At 44.9% G+C, this 18,687-nt stretch overlaps 1 protein-coding gene and 3 non-coding genes across 4 annotated transcripts; all 4 read left to right on the top strand.

Moving 5' to 3' along the window:
• Positions 1-1,638: 1,638 nt before the first annotated feature.
• Ncl (nucleolin) lies at positions 1,639-10,901 on the top strand. The gene is made up of 14 exons (XM_020156262.2): positions 1,639-1,828; positions 2,807-2,923; positions 4,330-4,822; positions 5,024-5,221; positions 5,317-5,403; positions 5,594-5,735; positions 6,259-6,383; positions 7,222-7,345; positions 8,049-8,206; positions 8,605-8,728; positions 9,002-9,135; positions 9,595-9,721; positions 10,068-10,285; positions 10,418-10,901. Exons 1-14 carry the CDS (start codon positions 1,811-1,813, stop codon positions 10,498-10,500), a joined length of 2,148 nt encoding a protein of 715 aa, XP_020011851.2. The 5' UTR covers positions 1,639-1,810; the 3' UTR covers positions 10,501-10,901.
• On the top strand, positions 5,443-5,513 carry LOC141422903 (small nucleolar RNA SNORD82). Its single transcript, XR_012447604.1, has one exon. It is a non-coding gene; the product is annotated as a small nucleolar RNA SNORD82 (small nucleolar RNA).
• On the top strand, positions 9,239-9,318 carry LOC141422905 (small nucleolar RNA SNORD20). The gene has a single exon (XR_012447606.1). It is a non-coding gene; the product is annotated as a small nucleolar RNA SNORD20 (small nucleolar RNA).
• On the top strand, positions 9,768-9,905 carry LOC141422891 (small nucleolar RNA SNORA75). Its single transcript, XR_012447593.1, has one exon. It is a non-coding gene; the product is annotated as a small nucleolar RNA SNORA75 (small nucleolar RNA).
• Positions 10,902-18,687: the final 7,786 nt, after the last annotated feature.

The following is an 18,687-nucleotide window of genomic DNA, read 5'->3' as shown; positions in this document are numbered from 1 at the left end:
GCCCCAGACTGACTTAGAGCAACACCACTTGACACTAAATTACACCGGCTCCCCTGCTGCTTCTAAGAATCTCAGTTCTTCGCTCATTCATTTAGCAAGGAATTCAGCACTACTATGTGCAGGCAATGCATTAGGCACCAGGAATACAGCAGAGACAAGTCTGTGCTCTCATGGCTGGGGAGGGGACAGGCAGGAAACTCACCCAATGAGTTATGAGCATCCAAAGAGGATGTGATGGTCCCCAGGGGACACTTTTCAATTGTTGGAGCTAAATGACAGCCATGCGACATTGCTGGAACCCATCCCTACCACTTCATCATCCTCACGGTCTTCCCAGCCTCTTTCCACGGGACCCGGTGCTCTGCTTGGCAAAACCGAGGGTCCACACTTTGGGTCCTGCCATTCTTTCTCGCCGCCCCACTCAACCCAGAAGCATCCCACTGGCCCCCATCCCATAGTGTTCAAAATGTGCGCCTCCTCAGGGGACCATCTGCAAACAGGTGCAGACCGCAGAACTGGCACCAGCCTCGGCTCTAATCTGAGCCCAGTGGCAGCTGGGGTTTCCCAGGCTGTCTCAGGAGTGTGCTAGGAACAACTGCAGAACAACCCGATTGTCCCAAGAACCCCAGGGACCCGACAGCCCCCTGGACTAAAACCTGTCGTGGATGCCGAGGATCCTGCTTGTGCAGGACAGCCAGGCCCCAGACGCGCACGGAGGCGCCGGTCTGCACAACTGGCAAAGCGCAGCTTAGACGACCTAAGGCCCCGCCGTCGAGGGGACCTCGCAGTCACACTTTAATGGACGTGTTGATCACAAACGAGGAGGCGGACAACTCGAGTGGCTGAAGGCCGCCCGGTACCTGTCCACACCGCTCCATTACCTGCCAGCGCCAGGACGTGACCTCTGCGAGCCCGCTCCCCGTTAGGAAAAATGCCCGCCGCACGAGGCCGCTGTGGGATGAAACGGGCTGCTAGTGCACTGCTCGCGAACGTACGCGACTGCCTTTATTAACAGCTCTCCGGGCAGCGCTCCCGGCACGTGGCCCGGGAGGGAATCACCTGCGGCCAGGGGGATCTTCCAGGACCCCCGGTCAACCGCGGGCAGGGCTGATGGCCCCCAAAACGGCCAGTGTGAACTCTGCGGTCCCTGGACTTCCGGCGCTCTCCGGCTCATCAGCAGGAACGCGCGGGGAACTCCGCTCCAGGGCCGCAGGGTGGCCCACCGCGGAGGACAGGCCAGGGCCGCTCGTAGGGTCTCAGAAGAGTCTACAGCACCATGCGGCACTCGGGTACCAAAGACCAACCGCTCAATCCCGCCGCCCCCGCGCTCCCCAAACAGCTCGCGCCAAACGCGCCAGTCCCACAGCGCAGGCGCCGGGAGAGTACGCAGGACAGGAACTCTCAGGGCCCCGCGCGCCCACGAGCCAATCAGAGCGGGCCTCGCACAAAGCTAGTCCCACCCCCAGTGCGCCGCCACCAGACCCCTCCCCCTCCCTGACCACTCCAACCCGCCCACCCAACCCAAGCCCCGCCCCACGCCGTCCAAGGTTAGAGGTTTGCGATTGGCTTAAGGGATTAGCGCGAGCTCTGGTTGGCCAAGGTGGAGTCACGAGGACGCCGTCGTCGCCTTTCCAGAGGCGATTACTGGGCAGGCTCAGTCTTTCGCCTCAGACGCTAGCTCTAGCTGGCAGTCAGTTGTACGCTCTCCGGCATCTTCAGTACCCGCGGTCGCCATCGACGTCGCTTGGGTTCCTCTAGGCTCATCTGCGCCACTCGCCCGCCACACACTCGGCCGTCATAACTCGCCATCATGGTGAAGCTTGCAAAAGTAAGAGGCCTTGCGCGCGGGCACGGACGTCGAGGCCTGGTTTCCAGGGGAGGCGCGCGCGCGGCGCCGCGGGGAGGAGGGCCTGCGCGCATTCCCGGGCGCGTTCGAGGGCGCCATGCTGCGGGAACTCTCGCGCGAGTAGCGGGAGGTCTCGCGGCCTTTGGCTACTTGCGGGTGAGGTGCAGAGCTTAGGCAGGTCCGGGGGGGGGGGTGGGTGAACCGGAGGGGGACAGGCTTCCGCTCTGAGTGTGGGGAGGGGGCGCTGGGCTCTGGGGCGTGGAGATGAGGCCGAACTCCTGCGACTGGCGCGGGCTGGGCGCCGCCTCCTGACGCACGTGCTCCTGCGCGCGGTCAGCCACGTGGGCCGCGCCGCGTGGGTCCCGAGTCTCGGGGAGGTGGCGGGTGGCCTGGGAAGGGGAACAGCCGGCCTGGCCCCGGTGGGCGGCCCGGCGGCCTCCGGTACCTCTGCACGCCGGCGGGGGACAGCCGACACGTGGCTCCAGGAGGAGGTCCCGCGCTGCGGGCTCATGGTGGCTGGCTGGTCCCCCCACGTGGCCGCGCTGGGCCTGGGGAGGCGGGGTTGTTGAGCTGGGAAAAGAAAGCTTTGTAGTTTCACGAAGGTGATTTTTTTTTTTTTTTAAAGTTCTCGAAGAGATCTTCACTCTTAAGTATAGTTCAGGCAACGGTGCCAGAATATACCGAGGAGCGGTTAGTTGTCTATTAAAACAAGTGCGCTGTAACTAAGGCGAAGGGAACAGGTGATTTCTTTAAGTTGCCTTTTAAAAGCAAAGATAAACACCCAAGTCTTAGTTTGGTTTTTCTGCTAACAAAACCAAACGGGAATAATGTCTCACGCTGCCAACAAGAATAGTTTCTGTGTGTTGTGGAAAGTGAGTTTTAATAAAGGTGATCGCATTTTACTGCAGAGGATGATGGCAGAATGTTAAGGGCTGTGATATTCTAATTATCCATTTCCAGGCCGGTAAAAATCAAGGTGACCCCAAGAAAATGGCTCCTCCTCCGAAGGAGGTAGAAGAAGATAGTGAAGATGAGGAAATGTCAGAAGATGAAGAAGATGACAGCAGTGGAGAAGAGGTAATGATGTTCACCTTACTGCAGTATTGAGTTAAAGATGAAGAGGTGAAACAGGTAGCATTGGATGTCTGAAAATACCGACAAAAACGACTTTATTCTTATAATGCCCTGTTACTATTGTTGAGTGACAAGCACTTGATTGACATGTTGATATCACTTGATAAAGTATTTGCAGGTTTGACACAGAAGATGGGGTTTCCTTTTCATGGACCATCTTCAGAGCTTGGTGTGTTAACTGGTATTGAATCATTACACTTTTCCAAGTTAAATTTGTTTCTTCATATATGCTAAAATGTGGAAATGATCTGAAAAACGTTGAGCTGAACATTGTCTTCAGACGCGAGAATGACTTTACTACATTCCTTTCTCATTCTCCAAGCAAGTATTTCATTACATATAAGCTTTATTTATTTATATATTTATTTTTTTGATGGTACTGGAGTTTGAACTCGGGGTCTAATGCTTGCTACACTCTGCAAGCCCTGTAACCTTGTGTTGGGTATTTTCAAAATAGGTCTCTTGAACTATTTCCCTGGGCCGGCTTCAAAACACCATCCTCTTGATCTCTGCCTCCTGAGTAGCTAGGATTATAGGCATGAGCCACCAGCACCTATCTATATAAGCTCTTTTTTATGTATGTAGTGCTGAGGATGTGACCCAGGGTTAACAAAGTAGCTTTGGGTTTTTTTGTTTGCTTTGTTTTTGAGACAGGGTCTTAATGTGTAATAGCTCAGGCTGCCCTCAAACTCTTCATCCTCCAGCCTCAGCCTTGCAAGGCTAGGATTACAGGAGTGTACTGTAGTGCCTAGTCAAAAGGTAGCTTTGAGACTGAGTTACAGCTTTTTATCAAGGTACTAATACGCGTTTTTTGTGATACTGCGAAGGTTCAGCCTGCTCTTCATTTTAGCTCTCCTTTTAAGAATTAACTTTGGTTTTGATGGTATTGAGGTTTGCTAGCTAGGCAAGCACTTGCACAATAAATACCTACTTGTATTTATTATTTTTGATATAGATTCTTATGTTTTTCTCCAGGACAGCCTTAGACCTATGCCTTCTTGCAGAGTTCAGATTAAGGGTTATGGCACCATACTCTGCTTATTGATTAAAGATGGCTAACTTTTTGCTCAGGATGACTTCTAACCTGATTCTCCCAATCTCTGCCTCCCAAGTAGCTGGTATTACAGTGTGAGCCACTGTGCCCAACCAAGAATTAACTTTCAAAGTTTTAAGATTGGTTCCTTAGACTTGGGTAATTTGCCTGATAATGAGGCTTTTTTGACATCACAGGCATAGAGGGAGATAGACCTTGATCGTAGGGTTTAACATGTGTGTAACGTATATGGTTTTGAACCAGAGGCGGTGCTAGAATGGAAGGAAATAACTTCGTGTTTTTATTTATTCTCAAGGTGGTTGTCCCTCAGAAAAAAGGCAAAAAGGCTGCTGCAACTCCAGCAAAGAAGGTTGTGGTTTCCCAAACAAAAAAGGTTGCAGTTGCTACACCTGCCAAGAAAGCATGTGTTACACCAGGTAAAAAGGCAGCAGCAGCAGCAGCCACACCAGCCAAGAAGACAGTTACGCCAGCTAAAGCAGTTGCCACACCTGGCAAGAAGGGAGCTGCACAAGGGAAAGCATCAGTAGCTACCCCTGGTAAAAAGGGAGCTGTTACCCCTGCCAAGGGGGCAAAGAATGGCAAGAATGCCAAGAAAGAAGATAGTGATGAGGAGGAAGAAGAAGAGGATGATGAAGATGAGGATGACAGTGAGGAAGATGAGGAAGATGAAGATGAGGAGGAGGAGGATGAAATTGAGCCAGCAGTGATGAAAGCAGCAGCTGCTGCCGCCGCTTCAGAGGATGAGGATGATGAAGATGATGACGAGGATGATGAAGAGGAGGAAGATGGTGAGTTTTCTTGGTGGTTCCTGGGCTTCTGTTTGCAGGCTATCTTGAGACCTTCTGGACTCAGGGTTAGATTAGACAAATTTTATCCAAAATCTTCCAAAATAGTTCTTGCCATAACTATTTAACTAAGCACAGTGACAGCCAGCATTTTCCTTTCCCTTAGGTTTTTCTAGAGATTTTTAACTAGGCTTTTTTATTCAGACTCTGAAGAAGAAGCTATGGATACTATACCAGCCAAAGGAAAGAAAGCTCCTGCAAAAGTTGTTCCTGTGAAAGCCAAGAACATAGCTCAGGAGGAGGATGAAGAGGAGGATGAAGATGAAGAGGATGATGAGGATGAAGATGAAGAGGATGATGACGATGAGGAGGAAGACGAAGAGGAGGAAGAAGAGGAAGAAGGTATAAGACTAGGTTCTAAGGGGTTTTGAGTGATGTTTAAATGAAATTTTTACTTAAGTACTCATGAATGTAAAATTGTTTGAAATCTTATCCAGAGCCTGTCAAAGAAGCACCTGGAAAACGAAAGAAGGAAATGACCAAACAAAAGGCTGCTCCTGAAGCCAAGAAACAGAAAGTGGAAGGTAAGCAGATTTAGGGGACATGTGGGTATGACTAGTAAGAGCACAAATGATGAATGACAAAAGGGACTTAATACTGAAACCTGATGTTACATTGTAGTATGCTGATGTGCTATGCATAGAAATTTTGTTCTGGAAAATGACTTGTACCATGGTTTATAAACAGACTAATAGCATTTTATTCTCTGTACAGGCTCAGAACCAACTACACCTTTTAATCTCTTTATTGGAAACCTGAATCCTAACAAATCTGTCCCAGAATTAAAAGTTGCTATCAGTGAACTTTTTGCTAAAAATGATCTTGCTGTTGTGGATGTCAGAACTGGTACAAACAGGTAAGTGCTTCACTGCATGTTATGTAATGGATAATGTTTTTTCCCCCAGATATCTTACCCTGATGCCCATTTACAGGATCATGTAAATGTCTTAGACATCACAGTGAGCTAAGTCATTGGATTATAAAATCATAGAGTACCCAAATTTGAAATTTTCATAATCAGCCATAACTGTATAATATAAAATAACAGTTTTGATAATTTGGTGTTCATAGTTTTGGAATACCTAAAACTGATAAAGGAACTACCTTAGTGCTTAAGCAACTTTCTTTGTTTGCAACCACTCTCAGCTGTTTAAAGTTGTCTGTAAAGAAGAACTCAAAGGGGAATTTACATATAATGTCTTGGTACTTAGCTCTTGTTCTTTAGCTGAAATTTACATAGCTTATACTTATATTTCATTAATAGGATGGGTGCTTTGTAATTTAGCCTACATTTATCGCTATCACATTGGTGTTGGTACGTGGTACATGTCTCACGCTATTTTTTTTAACCTGTAATTTTTGCCCTCTTCACCTCAAAGGAAGTTTGGTTATGTGGATTTTGAATCTGCTGAAGACCTAGAAAAAGCTTTGGAACTCACAGGTTTAAAAGTCTTTGGCAATGAAATTAAACTAGAGAAACCAAAAGGAAGAGACAGTAAGAAAGGTACGTAAAGGTGTGTCTTTGGAGTACATAATGAGACTACGGTCTAGTGTACACTTTGCGGAACTAGACTTCGAAGGAAAAATGGGGTTTTTTTTCTTTTCCATTGGTTTCCTCCAGATTTGAGAAATTAAAAACAAGTGTTTAAAATAGTACTCAGCATTGTCTTCTGGTATTACAATAGAAATTCCTGAGTTAAGCAAAAATGGTTAATTTTAAAAGTTGTAGGCTGTGTATCCCTTGTCTGAAATGCTTGGGACCCAGAAGAGTTCTAGATTAAGATTTTGGAATATTGTTGCATATGTAATGAGATACATGGACATTGGCGACCCAAGTCTAAACACAGTTCATTTGTTTTATACACACATAGCTGAAGGTACATTGCTTGTGGCAATACTGTGGTTTGAACTTGGCACTTCATGATGCTAGTCACTCACTCACACCCACTGAGCCACGTCTGTAGCCTTGAAGGTACTTGTGGCATCATCTCAGAAAAAAGTTTTCTTTTGGTGAGAGGGGTTGAACCCAGGAGTGTGCTAGCATACATACTACCACTGAGCTGTATCTCTAGCCCCTCAAGTTTTTCTGCTCGGGTGGTTAACCTGTGTTTCGTGTGGTGTACGTGGACCATTTTTCACTTGACCATTTTGAGCACCTACTCTAGGTCAAACTAGTATGCAGATAATTAGCTATCTACTGTGGCAGCATTGAGGGGACTGCTGCTGTTTTGCCACTGCTATTCATACCTCCATTCTTAGCACATGGTAGTTTCTTGGATTTTTTTTTTTTTTTTTTTTTTTTTTTACTGTGATAATAAGTTACTCAATGTTTTTAAACCTAGTTCGTGCTGCAAGGACACTCTTGGCCAAAAATCTCTCTTTCAACGTCACTCAAGATGATTTGAAAGAAGTGTTTGAAGATGCCATGGAGATCAGATTAGTCAGCCAGGATGGGAAAAGCAAAGGGTATGGTTTTGTCTTGTTTCATTAGGGTGCTTGTTTTGTTTTTGAGACAGGGTCCTTAACTATGTAACCCAGACTGACCTCAAACTCAATCTCTTGCCTCAGGAGGCATGTGCTACTATACTAGGTCTCCTTTACTTCCCTGTTGATGAAAGAAATGTGATCATTAATCTGTAAACTCGTTAATCAAATTCTTACCTTCTTAGTGTGGGGATAATGTGTAGAATTATTTTTGGCTGTACTGGAGTTTGAACTCAGGGCTTCATGCTTGCTAGGCAGGTGCTCTACCACTTGAGCCAGTCCTTCCTGTGTTGGGTATTTTCGAGGTAGGGTCTAATGAACTATTTGCCCCCTGGCTGGCTTAGAACCTCAGTCCCTGATCTCTGTCTCCTGTGTATGTAGCGAAGATTATAGTCTTGAGCCACCAGCTCCCAGTACATACAGAATTATTTTAAAAAATGAACTAATACGTGAAAAGGAACAACCCCTTACTACTTTATAATAAATGCTATATAAATAAGTTGTGCGATTCATGCCAGTGACAAACTGAGCAATAGTGGCTCTGTACAACATCATGACAGTTATCCTAGTTATGTACACTGTGTTAGTCCCAGTGACTAGTGCATTTTTCAGAATTTATCTCTGCCATAAAGCTTGGCTATGCTCAGATTTGAAGGAATGTCTTTTAATGTCATTTCTATTGCAGGATTGCTTATATTGAATTTAAGACAGAAGCTGATGCAGAGAAAGCTTTTGAAGAAAAGCAGGGAACAGAAATTGATGGGCGATCCGTTTCCCTTCACTACACTGGAGAGAAAGGTCAAAGGCAAGAATTCAGAGGTGGAAAGAATAGCACTTGGACTGGTGAGAATCTGGCCTTTTTACAGGGTTCCAGATTGATGGTGGAAGTCATTTGCATCTTTGTACTTGATAAGTTATAAGTACATTTTTAATTAGGCAAGAATAATTAGAAATAAATGATCAAGTTACCCATCTACTGATACTGTTATGTCTAGTCTTCATAAATGAGAACTCTGGGCAATAGGCAAATCTAGCACGAGAGGATGCTATGGAACAGTAATCCAGTTTAACACATAAAGGAATGGGAGGAGCAGAGTGTTGCAGTGCAGTGTGCGTGTTCAGTATGTTGAGCGACAGAAGTAGGCATTTGAACTAGCACTGGTGTTAGTGCACAGGTTCTTAGGATTAATGATTATGGCAGTCAAATCACTGAGTCAACAGTGGCATCTTTTTATTTGCAGGTGAATCAAAAACTCTGGTTTTAAGCAATCTCTCCTATAGTGCAACAGAAGAAACTCTTCAGGAAGTGTTTGAGAAGGCAACTTTTATCAAAGTGCCCCAGAATCCAAATGGCAAATCTAAAGGGTAAAATGATACTTTTATATTGGTCAGGAATGGGTTACGAAGTATCTTGTGTAGGTCTAAAACAGTCTAACACTTACCTGGCAAGTGGGAGGCCCTGAGTTCAATCCCCAGTACTGGGGACGGGGGGTGCTAAATCATAATCTTGTCAGTGAAAAGCTGTACAGATGAGGGTAAAGCAAGAGGATCTGTATCTGTGAGGGAAGAAGCTTGGTGGCATTAGATAGGGGCAGAGGGCTTGATAACATTATTTATGTGTTAACTGTCCACCCTCAGGTATGCATTTATAGAATTTGCTTCATTTGAAGATGCTAAAGAAGCTTTAAACTCATGTAATAAAATGGAAATTGAGGGCAGAGCAATCAGACTGGAGTTGCAAGGACCCAGGGGATCACCTAATGCAAGAGGCCGTAAGTTCCATTGGCAGGATGTTGGGGGTTGGGTGGCACCTTCAGTGTTTTTCTCACAAGTCTGGAATGACCTTTCTTCTGTTGCTGTTGAGTAAATGACAACTGGATATGATGACTGATTACCTGAGAAATAATTGATGAAATCTCAAGAAAATTCCTCTAGATAGTCAAGTTCTGATCCAGATGTGTCAACTCAGAGCAGCAAGTTTGCATTTCATTTTCCTATCTGGGCAGTATTTGCTTGTTTGGATTGCTTTTCCTGCTCTCTAACCTGAGACAGTAACCCAACTGTGCATTGACAATAAAACATGTCAACTCAGATTGCTGTGGCTGTAACCCTTTTGCTTTAATGTTAAGTTGCCTTTTCCACTAAAACAAAGTATACTAGACATGGAGCAAAATCTGTCGTTACAAATTGTGAGCTAACCAAATTAATTAATTAATTATTTTTTTCCCCAGAGCCGTCCAAAACTCTGTTTGTCAAAGGTCTGTCTGAAGAAACTACCGAAGAGACCTTAAAGGATTCATTTGAGGGCTCTATTCGTGCAAGAATAGTCACTGACCGGGAAACAGGGTCCTCCAAAGGGTAAGATGTGGGAAGTGGTTCTGCATGAAGAGCTTGGCCCTGAAGTGTCTTCTCATTGAGCTCCTTTCCGTCAGCTATGACAGTTTATGGATTCGCACGAGAAGAAGAGAAACAATTCACAGAAATAGCATTACTTTACCTTCTGCTTTTACAGAGGTATATTTGGCTATTTTGTGAGACATTCTGAGATTTAAACTAATTAAACCTGTTAGAATTACCCACAGGGAGGTAGCTAGTTGTCATGTGGGCCTTTTTTCAACTGAACAGGCTATTTTATGTAGAGTCGGGTTACGGTGGTTTTTCAGTATGTGCTTGCTTAAAGTGGGTATTTTGTTTTGTGTTTTAGGTTTGGTTTTGTAGACTTCCACAGTGAGGAAGATGCCAAAGCTGCCAAGGAGGCCATGGAAGATGGTGAAATTGATGGAAACAAAGTTACCTTGGACTGGGCCAAGCCTAAGGGTGAAGGTGGCTTCGGGGGACGAGGTGGAGGCAGAGGAGGCTTTGGAGGCAGAGGCAGAGGAGGCAGAGGTGGATTTGGTGGCAGAGGCCGGGGAGGTTTTGGAGGTAAGGCGGGTATGGACTGTTGTACTGGAACCAGCATGACACATGTACTGCCTAGCCCTTGTTCTTAAAATCACCTAATGTGGTGATATGCATCTTGGCATCACCTTTTCATGATACCTTTATTTTCTGCAGGCCGAGGAGGTTTCCGAGGAGGCAGAGGAGGAGGAGGAGGAGGAGACTTCAAGCCACAAGGAAAGAAGACGAAGTTTGAATAGTTTCTTCTGTTTCTGTCTTTCCCTTTTACATTTGAAAGAAAGGACTCTGAGGTTTTTACTCTGTTACCTGTTCAATGACAGAGCCTTCTGAGGACATTCCAAGACAGTATACAGTCCTGTGGTCTACTTGGAATCCAGATAGATAACATTTCAAGAGATGCCCTGTTGGTTTTGACTGGATATTCATATAAACTTTTTAAAGAGATGAGTGATAGAGCTAACCCTTATCTGTAAGTTGAATTTATATTGTTCCATCCCATGTACAAAACCATTTTTTTCCTACAAATAGTTTTGGGTTTTTTTTTTTTTTTTTGCGTTGGGGGTTGTAAAAGAATGTTTTATCATGATTTTTTTTTTTTTGCTTCAGTGACTTTAGGACAAATTAAAAGTCCTAAACTCTGGTGCCAGACTTGTACTTCCTAAGACTGTTTCTCTTCAAATGTCACTGGAGCATGGAACAGCCAGCTCTGCCACTCATACTGTTTCCTAGCCACATGTGGGTGAAGTGACTGGGAATGTGAACAGTTTCTGCAGTTCTTCATGTGCTGACCCTGGGTGTTTTGTTGGAAGACCTATAGAGTTTTATGTACTGAACAAGTGTCTCCTAACCACAGGCAGTTAAAAGCATCAGTTTTGGAGCTAGTTGAATGGATTAATGCTAGATGGAGAAGTCAAACATGCTTCAAAAACATTGGTGTGGAGAGGCTTTCAACCCAACATACCAATAAGCCTTTTTCTTTTGTTTGCCCCTGTATGTATTTTGTTACTAGACCTTGTCTTCCTCACTGTAAGTCAAGGGACTATTGTGGATTTAGCTGGAAAAACTGCCCCCAAAGTAATCCATGTAGCCAAGTTTAAAAGCCTATTCTAGGGCTGCCAGAGTAGTTCAAACCCCAGTACCATCAAAAAAAAAAAAATTGAAAGTACCAAATCTATAAAATAGGATACTTTGGGAAGGATTACTTTAGAAGGCAGTCTGAACAAGTACATGGTTTGGTTTTGGCCTTGTTGAATTTTGTGGGGCCTAGGGAATGCTTATCCACCACTTGTTCTGTTCAAATCGTGTAGAGCAGAACAAGTGTCCCAACCGCATTCATGCTCTAGGATACTGTTAACTGTGCATCAGGAGACAATCCTGTCTAATCTATGTTTTAGCTAGTTTAGGGCTTAAAACCTTTGCTACTTAAAACCCATAAAGATGTCATGGGTTGTCTTTTTAGCAGAGCTGTAAATAGTGTGAACCAATACATAGGTTTTCCCTCCCTCCGCCCCCCCCAATGCCACCCCAGTGCCAGAGACAGACCCCAGGGCCTTTCACATGCTGGCAAGTGGTCACTGAGCTATCCCCCACCCTGTCCCTGTATATGTGTTTACCCCCAATGACCATATGTCAATTCCCAGAATGGTTAAAAAGTTGATCTGGAGGTCTGGAACTGAACAGATTGGGCTAGGCCGCTTCCTTACTGCTGGTGTTCGGCAGGCCTGGGGATACTTAAAAAGATCTTAAGATCTTCCCCTGAGCCTATATACAGCACAATCACTACTTGGAGAATGCTGCTGTATTTGGAAAGTCTGTGAGAGGGGTTTTGGTGGGTTCCTGTGCTATGGAGAGGGAAGAGTTTGAATTTTTCAAACTTTCAATGATTTCACACATTGGTTACTGTGAATACACAGGAGGATAGCTAGTGTTGCTCTAAATTTGTGGAGCTAGTCAAGGGCAAAAGGTTATTCTATACTGCTGTTTAGAGGCAGCCTTGTTATGTAGCTCAGGCTGACTTCAGAACTCCTGCCTCACCCTCATAAGTTCTGGGGTCACAAGCATATACCACCAAGTTCAACTGCTTAACCATTCTTTGAAGGAAAGGAAGATGGTCCAGCACTGGTTTTTTTTTTCCATCAGGCTTGTGTTATTTTCCTATAGGATGAGGTTGGAGGGTGGGTGGTTGTTCTGCAGGGTCAGAAGGATGCCAAGGTTTATAATTCAGGGACCTGGATCCTGTTACATTGGTCCTCCAGTTGTGGGAGGGTTTGCAGCCATTTTAGAAAAGTATTTCTGCAAATGGTTGTCACTGTGTTTCTCACTCTTCCACAAGGTGGCAGCAAGAGTCCACAAAGATAGGGAAGCTCCTGACTGTTAGGGAAACCTGGAGCTATCTGGCCAAAGGTCTCTCAACTCCAAACTCAATTTCACAGGAACAGATAGTGCTGAGATTCTGCAGGAAACCCACCCAGCACCCTAGAAAACTGATAGCCAAGTGGGACCTAGGACTATGTTGAATGCCTGTGCTGTGCCCTTTATCTGAGCATTCTCCCTTTTTCTCCTTGTATCTCAATCTTTACCACTTAGGCTGAAGAAGCCGCAAAGCTTTTCTCATCCAAAAGCAAGCATGAGGCCCTGAGTTCAAACCACTTCTACAGCTAGGCTCAGGCATGATGATACCTGCCTATAATCCCAGTACTGGAGAAGTTAAGACACAAGTATTTCAAGTTCAAGGCAAACCTGAACTGTAGATACTGTCTCAAAAAACAACAAAGATAAAGGCAAAAGCTGGTTTATTAAGGGAATAGAGACTGCAGATAGAGTGTAGTTGTAGAGCACTTTAATACATTCGAGGCCCTGGATTTGATTCTTGGCACTGCAATTAATGCAGTCAACAACCCCATAGGAAGATTGATCAAGAAAAGTATAAACAGCCATTATTAGAAATGAAGTGGAATATTCTTGATTCCACAGAGTAAATAAAATGAATGTGAGTATCTTATTCTAGTAAGTTTAATGACTTACATGAAATACAAAAATGTAACTTTACAAAGTTGATGCAAGCTGGCTGGTACAGCTCAGTGGTAGAGAATATATATTGCGTGTGTGAGGCACTTGGCTTAACCCCACAAAAGCAGACCAAAGCTTACATCAAAAGACCCTTTCTGGTGAAACCAAATCCAGGATTAACCTTCCTACAAAGAAAACATAGTCCAGTGGTTTTATGAGTAAATTCTATCAAATGTTTAAGGAAGATCTTTTGTGGTACATCAATTTGAACTTGAGCCACTCCACCAGCCCTATTTTTTTGGTGAAGGGTTTTTCTGAGATTGTATCATGGCAAAGTATTTGCCAGGGCTGGCTTTGAACTGTGATCCTCCTGCTCTCTGCCTCCTGAGTAGCTAGGAGAGAGTAAGAAGTATGTCTACTAGCTTATTGAATAAAGGAGAAAAATATGATCACCCAAAAGGAGAGAAGGCATTATCAACAGTAAACATGGATGATAAAACTAACAACTTTATGAAGAACACCTATGAGAAGTCTATAGCTGACTGGGGGCCTGTGGTTGACACCTATAGACCCAGCTGTTCTGGGAGGCAGAAATTGGGAGAACAGGTTCAAAGCCAGCCCGGGCAAAATATCTTGACAATATCTAACACAGCATGGCTTCCTAGCAAGCACATGAGGCCCTGAGTTCAAACCACAGAGCTGCAAAAAAACCTAATAGCATACTTCATAGTGAAATATTGAACATTTTCCCATAAGATCAATGCAGTCCTCGTTTCTAGTTAACATGTATTGGAACTCCAGGACAATCAGGCAAGCAAAATAAAACACAGCTACCTACCAATAAATAAACCAGGGATGGGGGATTGTGGTGCAGCGGTACAGGATGCAAAAAAGTCACCTTTTCCCAACATTTCAACAAAGTTACAGGATTAAACTCCTAATTTGTGGCCAGGCAGTTAGAAACCCTCCAAGCTGCTCCACCGGGCTTCTGTGTGTGTCCCTTTCAAAGGAGGGTCCCTCTGCCTGTGCCCAGGAGGCAGCATGGCGATTTGGCCTGCAGCCGGTGAAGAACTTGCATGGTGGAAACAGCTTTGTCCTGATCCTGTGGTATGACTGGTTCTGCCCAGGAGCAAAGCCCCTAGGCTGGCTTCCACCTTGCATGCTGAAATAATTCCAAAAGGATTATGAAGTGTTTCTGGGTGTTGGTGAGTTTCTTTGCAGAGAAACTGATAGGGGATCGTGCAGTGCTATCCTTCCAAAGCACTTCCCTGCCACTTTTTTTTTTTTTTTAAGCTTTAAAATAAACTTCCCTGCCACTTGATCACTTGCAAGGATGCCAGGTGCAGCTCAACAAGAAAGCTTGCAGATTTTCTAGGAGCATGGTGAATGGTGACTTTTGAACCTAGAATATCAAGACTCATCACATTCTTCTGTGTGTGTGTGTGTGATGTATACATAGTGTCAGTTTTCTGTTGCTGTCACAAATTACCCACAAAAAGGAGGAAAGATTTATTGTGACTCAGTTTCAGAGGTTTCATTCCAAGTGATTGGCTCCATTGCTTTGGGCCTGAGGCGAGGCAGAACATCATAGATGGTGAGACAGTGGTGAAGGAGGCTGTTTACCTCATGGCAGCCAGGAACCAGTGAGAGGGGCCATTTGCCCTTCAGGACATGCCCTCAGTGACCAACTAGGTCTCACTTCCTAAAGTTTCTACCATCTCTGGATAGTGCCACCAGCTGGGGACCAAGTCAGAGCAAAATGGACTGGAGGTGTGGCTCAAGCGGTAGAGTGCTAGCTCTGCAAGAGTGAAGCCCTAAGTTCAAACCCCAGTCCCACCAAACAAACAAAAACCCTCTTTCTTACATGTAGCCCCATGAGCATGTACCACCATAAAGGCATGTTTTGACGTTGGCAGAATGGCTCACGTGGTAGTGTGCCTGCTTCAGTGTGTACGTTCACCTTTTTATCCCTTGAGAGGTGAACGGTCAGCCTTTGGGGCTGAAGTCCCTGCAAAGCTCTTGCCTCTCTTATCTGCTGTACAGCAACTATTGTGTAACAGCCCATCACTGGTGGTGTCCATGAAGCTGCTGCTATCAGTTCCAAAATGGTCTGGTCAGATAAGTCCAACCAGCTAGAAAGCATAGCAACAATTGGGCCAGGAGCAGGGTCACAGGGTTTAAGGTATACACGGTCCTGCATCTTCAATCGGGTTTCCAGGAGGGTGGCCTGATGTCTTCCCATTCTACCAGCAGTCAGCCAGGAACCCTCCTTTTGTTTTAGGAGGATGGAAACAACGTGGCACAGATACCATAACGTCTGCAGGAAGGGCCAAGCTTTGCTTTTCATGTACATACAATTTAAATTCTTTCTGTAAATCAGACAATCCCGGGGCCAGTACCATCATGGAGCTTTGTTTCAGAATTTCAGAGGTTTTGGGACATTGGCACATGCAAACCAACAGTTCAGAGTTGGTTCCTTTGAAGGTCTCATACAAAGGCACTATTAGCCCAAAGTTTGGAAACCAAATGCAGCAAACACCAGGTTTCCTAGGAACACACACAGTTGTCTCCTGCTCATTGTTGTGGAAGTTAAAACTGGCTTGTCTGCAGTTTGGCATGAGACTACCGGTTTCCTGGTTTATCTGAAAACCTAGATAGGTAACCTGTTGCTTGCAAGTCTGGGCTGTTTCAGGTGACTCCTAACGACATCAGGTTGAGATGGTTCAGCACGGTCACCCACATATTGCCACAAGACCCATTGATGCAATCACAAATGCTGCGAGTCTCTTACTAGCCTTTCACTCAATAGGGAAAGTGAGTTTTTAAATCCTGTGGCAAGACTGTCCAACAATCTTTGTAATAAGCCGAGTATTGGGATCTTGTCATTCAAATGCAAACAGTAGAAATTTTTTTTCCTTTAAAAGGCTGTAAAAGAAAGTGTCCTTTACATTCTACACTGGTAACCATCCCTAGTCCCCTGGCACAGTAGTTAAAAGGGTGTATGGTTAGGCAGTGTCAGGTGGATGTCCTCAGCTATATCACTCATGGCCTAAAATCTTGTACAAGTCTGTACTCATCCGTGCTGGGCTTTTAAACTGGTAATATTGGTGTATCGTAAGAAGACTGGCATGGCCAAATAAGTCCGTGTTCTAAAAATCTACCTAGAATTGGCTGAATTCCTTTCATGGTCTTTCTTTAAAAAGTGTACTGTTTCTTTTTAGGGAAAATCTCCTTCTTTCAATAGTACTTTAACAGAGATCACTGAAATGGACTGTCTGGGGACCTCATCAGCCCACACAGTTTTCTTTCTTTCTTTCTTTCTTTTTTTTTTTGTAGATTTTGGGGGTATCAAATCTGCCTATCTTCTCTGCAAGTAGAAATTGAAGGCAGAGTACCTGTAGGTGGAGCTTTTGCTTTTCAGGTGAAAATCTTATTGGGCATTTAATTTGCACAGCAAATCTTGTCCCAGGAGGGGCACATACAGAAAACTATGTTTCATCTTTGTTCTCCTGATTTGCACTCCAGAGGCTGGAGCACAGATCATTGTTGGGTTTGTCCTGATCTCCTGCACCTCCCCACTACCACAGCAATGTTGGCATTGCTCAAAGACATTTAGAATTGAGAACCAAGTGCTGGGGGCATGGTTCAAGTGGTAGAGTGCTTGCCTAGCAAGTGCAAGGCCCTGAGTTCAAACCCCAGTACTACAAACACACAAACAACAGCAACAAAATCTCCCCTAGTATCCACCAGAAAGTCAGTTAATAGTATTCCAACTGTCATTTGTACCCAGGGCTCCTGTGGGTCTATCTTAATGGAAACCACCAGAATAGCTTGTCCTGACATTCATCATTTGAGTTTTCAGCCTGAGAGGTCACTGGGACCCTGTCGTTCTCAAGTCCCTTCTGCTGCTTTGGGCAGTTCTTTTTCCTATTCCCTTGTCTTTGCAACAGGCACATTGGTTTTCCCCCAACTTAAGTTGGCCCTTGTTACCTTTTGTTTCTTCTTTCAGGGACCCCCTTTCTGTGGTGTTTTGATTTCTATTCTGGCATTATAATCCTTGTAGGTAGTATTAACAAGTTCTGATGAATTTATGCCAATTGCTTCCTCTACCTACTGCAATTTCCTTCTGATGCTGGAAGTACCCTCTCTAATGAAAGTCATGGAAACCATAGGCAGGTTCTCAGGGGCGCTTGGGTGAGAGTCTGCATTTCCTGCAGTCCTGATAAACCTGTTCTCAAAATTCAGAAGGATCCTCATTGGCTTTGTGTTGCAACGCTTGGATCTTATTTAGGCTCCTCTGCTTGGCACTCCCCCTCGGAGTTCTGCAAGGGTGTGCCTCTCATAATGATTTATCTTGTCATTTCCTGCATCTGTGTGAGGGTCCCAGTTTGGTTCCACCATTGGTGTGGCATTGTTAGGTAAGGAGACCTGGTTAAGATCCTTATCATAAAGGTCCTGTGTCTTATCTTTGCCTTCTCCTTCACAAACCAGTGCTCATCAGTGTGAACTAGATATTCAATAAGGATTGTTCATCTGCTCAGGGAGGGCAGTGGGTAGCAAAAGTTCTGATAAAGAAATCAGTCATTTTCTGAGGATCCTCCCTACAGGGAGGGTTTGAATTTTTCCAATTTAACAAGTCCAAGGTTGATAGAGGACTAAGGGCCCAATAGTGCCCACCTGGCTGTACTTGGGCATTTACTCCTGTTAGCTAGTGCCTCAAAGGAAATGACCCACTCTAGTAGGAGTGGTTCCCTGAGCAAGTGGTGTACTCTGCTGGGTCTTAAAAGGGGAGACCATCCCTGTCTCCACCTCACCTGGAGGATCCTGAGGCTTCGCACTCTCTCAGGATAGTGTGGGCCAGCAACCTCCAGGGTGGCTGGGCCCCCAGCATAACTTGGATTAAGGGATTCACTCTTCTCAGATTAACTAGGTCTTCTACTCTTTCTTCCAGGGCATGGCTATGTTCTCCCACCAGGGCTTTGACTTTCTTTGTATCATCGACTTGGTTTCTGGTTGGTCAGATTACTTGTTACGTAATTGTGTAAAAGTCTGCACGTATGGAATTTTATCCCTTCCATCGGCTTTCTGGCAAAATGACTTCAACTGCAAAATTGTGTAATAATTGAAAGTTCCAGTCAAGTTCTGTCTCTCCTCATTTTCTAATATATACATAGGCTGGGCTGTGTTGCAATAAAATGCCTTTTTCTTTGTTATAGGCTTATAACTATAGGTCACCAATCTGCCAAGATCTTTCACAAGGGCTTTCAGATGGAATAGACACAGCACCTCCCATAATCAACACAACATACTAACCCAAACAAAAAAGGAATTCCCCAAAACCGAGGCCAACAAATGGGAGCCTTCCACATAGAATAATAAAGGCAATCAATCGATAGGGACAAGTCACCTGGGCTCCC

This window comes from Castor canadensis, chromosome 4 (genome assembly GCF_047511655.1).
Source record: "Castor canadensis chromosome 4, mCasCan1.hap1v2, whole genome shotgun sequence".
Classification (NCBI taxonomy): domain Eukaryota; kingdom Metazoa; phylum Chordata; class Mammalia; order Rodentia; family Castoridae; genus Castor; species Castor canadensis.
This window is presented reverse-complemented; position numbering and strand designations above follow the sequence as displayed.

What these genes read in the sequence shown, in the direction of transcription:
- Ncl (XM_020156262.2), top strand. An exon ending in TGATGAAGAGGAGGAAGATG is followed by an intron (nt 4,823 to 5,023) that starts GTGAGTTTTCTT and finishes TTTTTTATTCAG; the next exon opens with ACTCTGAAGAAGAAGCTATG. An exon ending in CAGGATGGGAAAAGCAAAGG is followed by an intron (nt 7,346 to 8,048) that starts GTATGGTTTTGT and finishes TTTCTATTGCAG; the next exon opens with GATTGCTTATATTGAATTTA.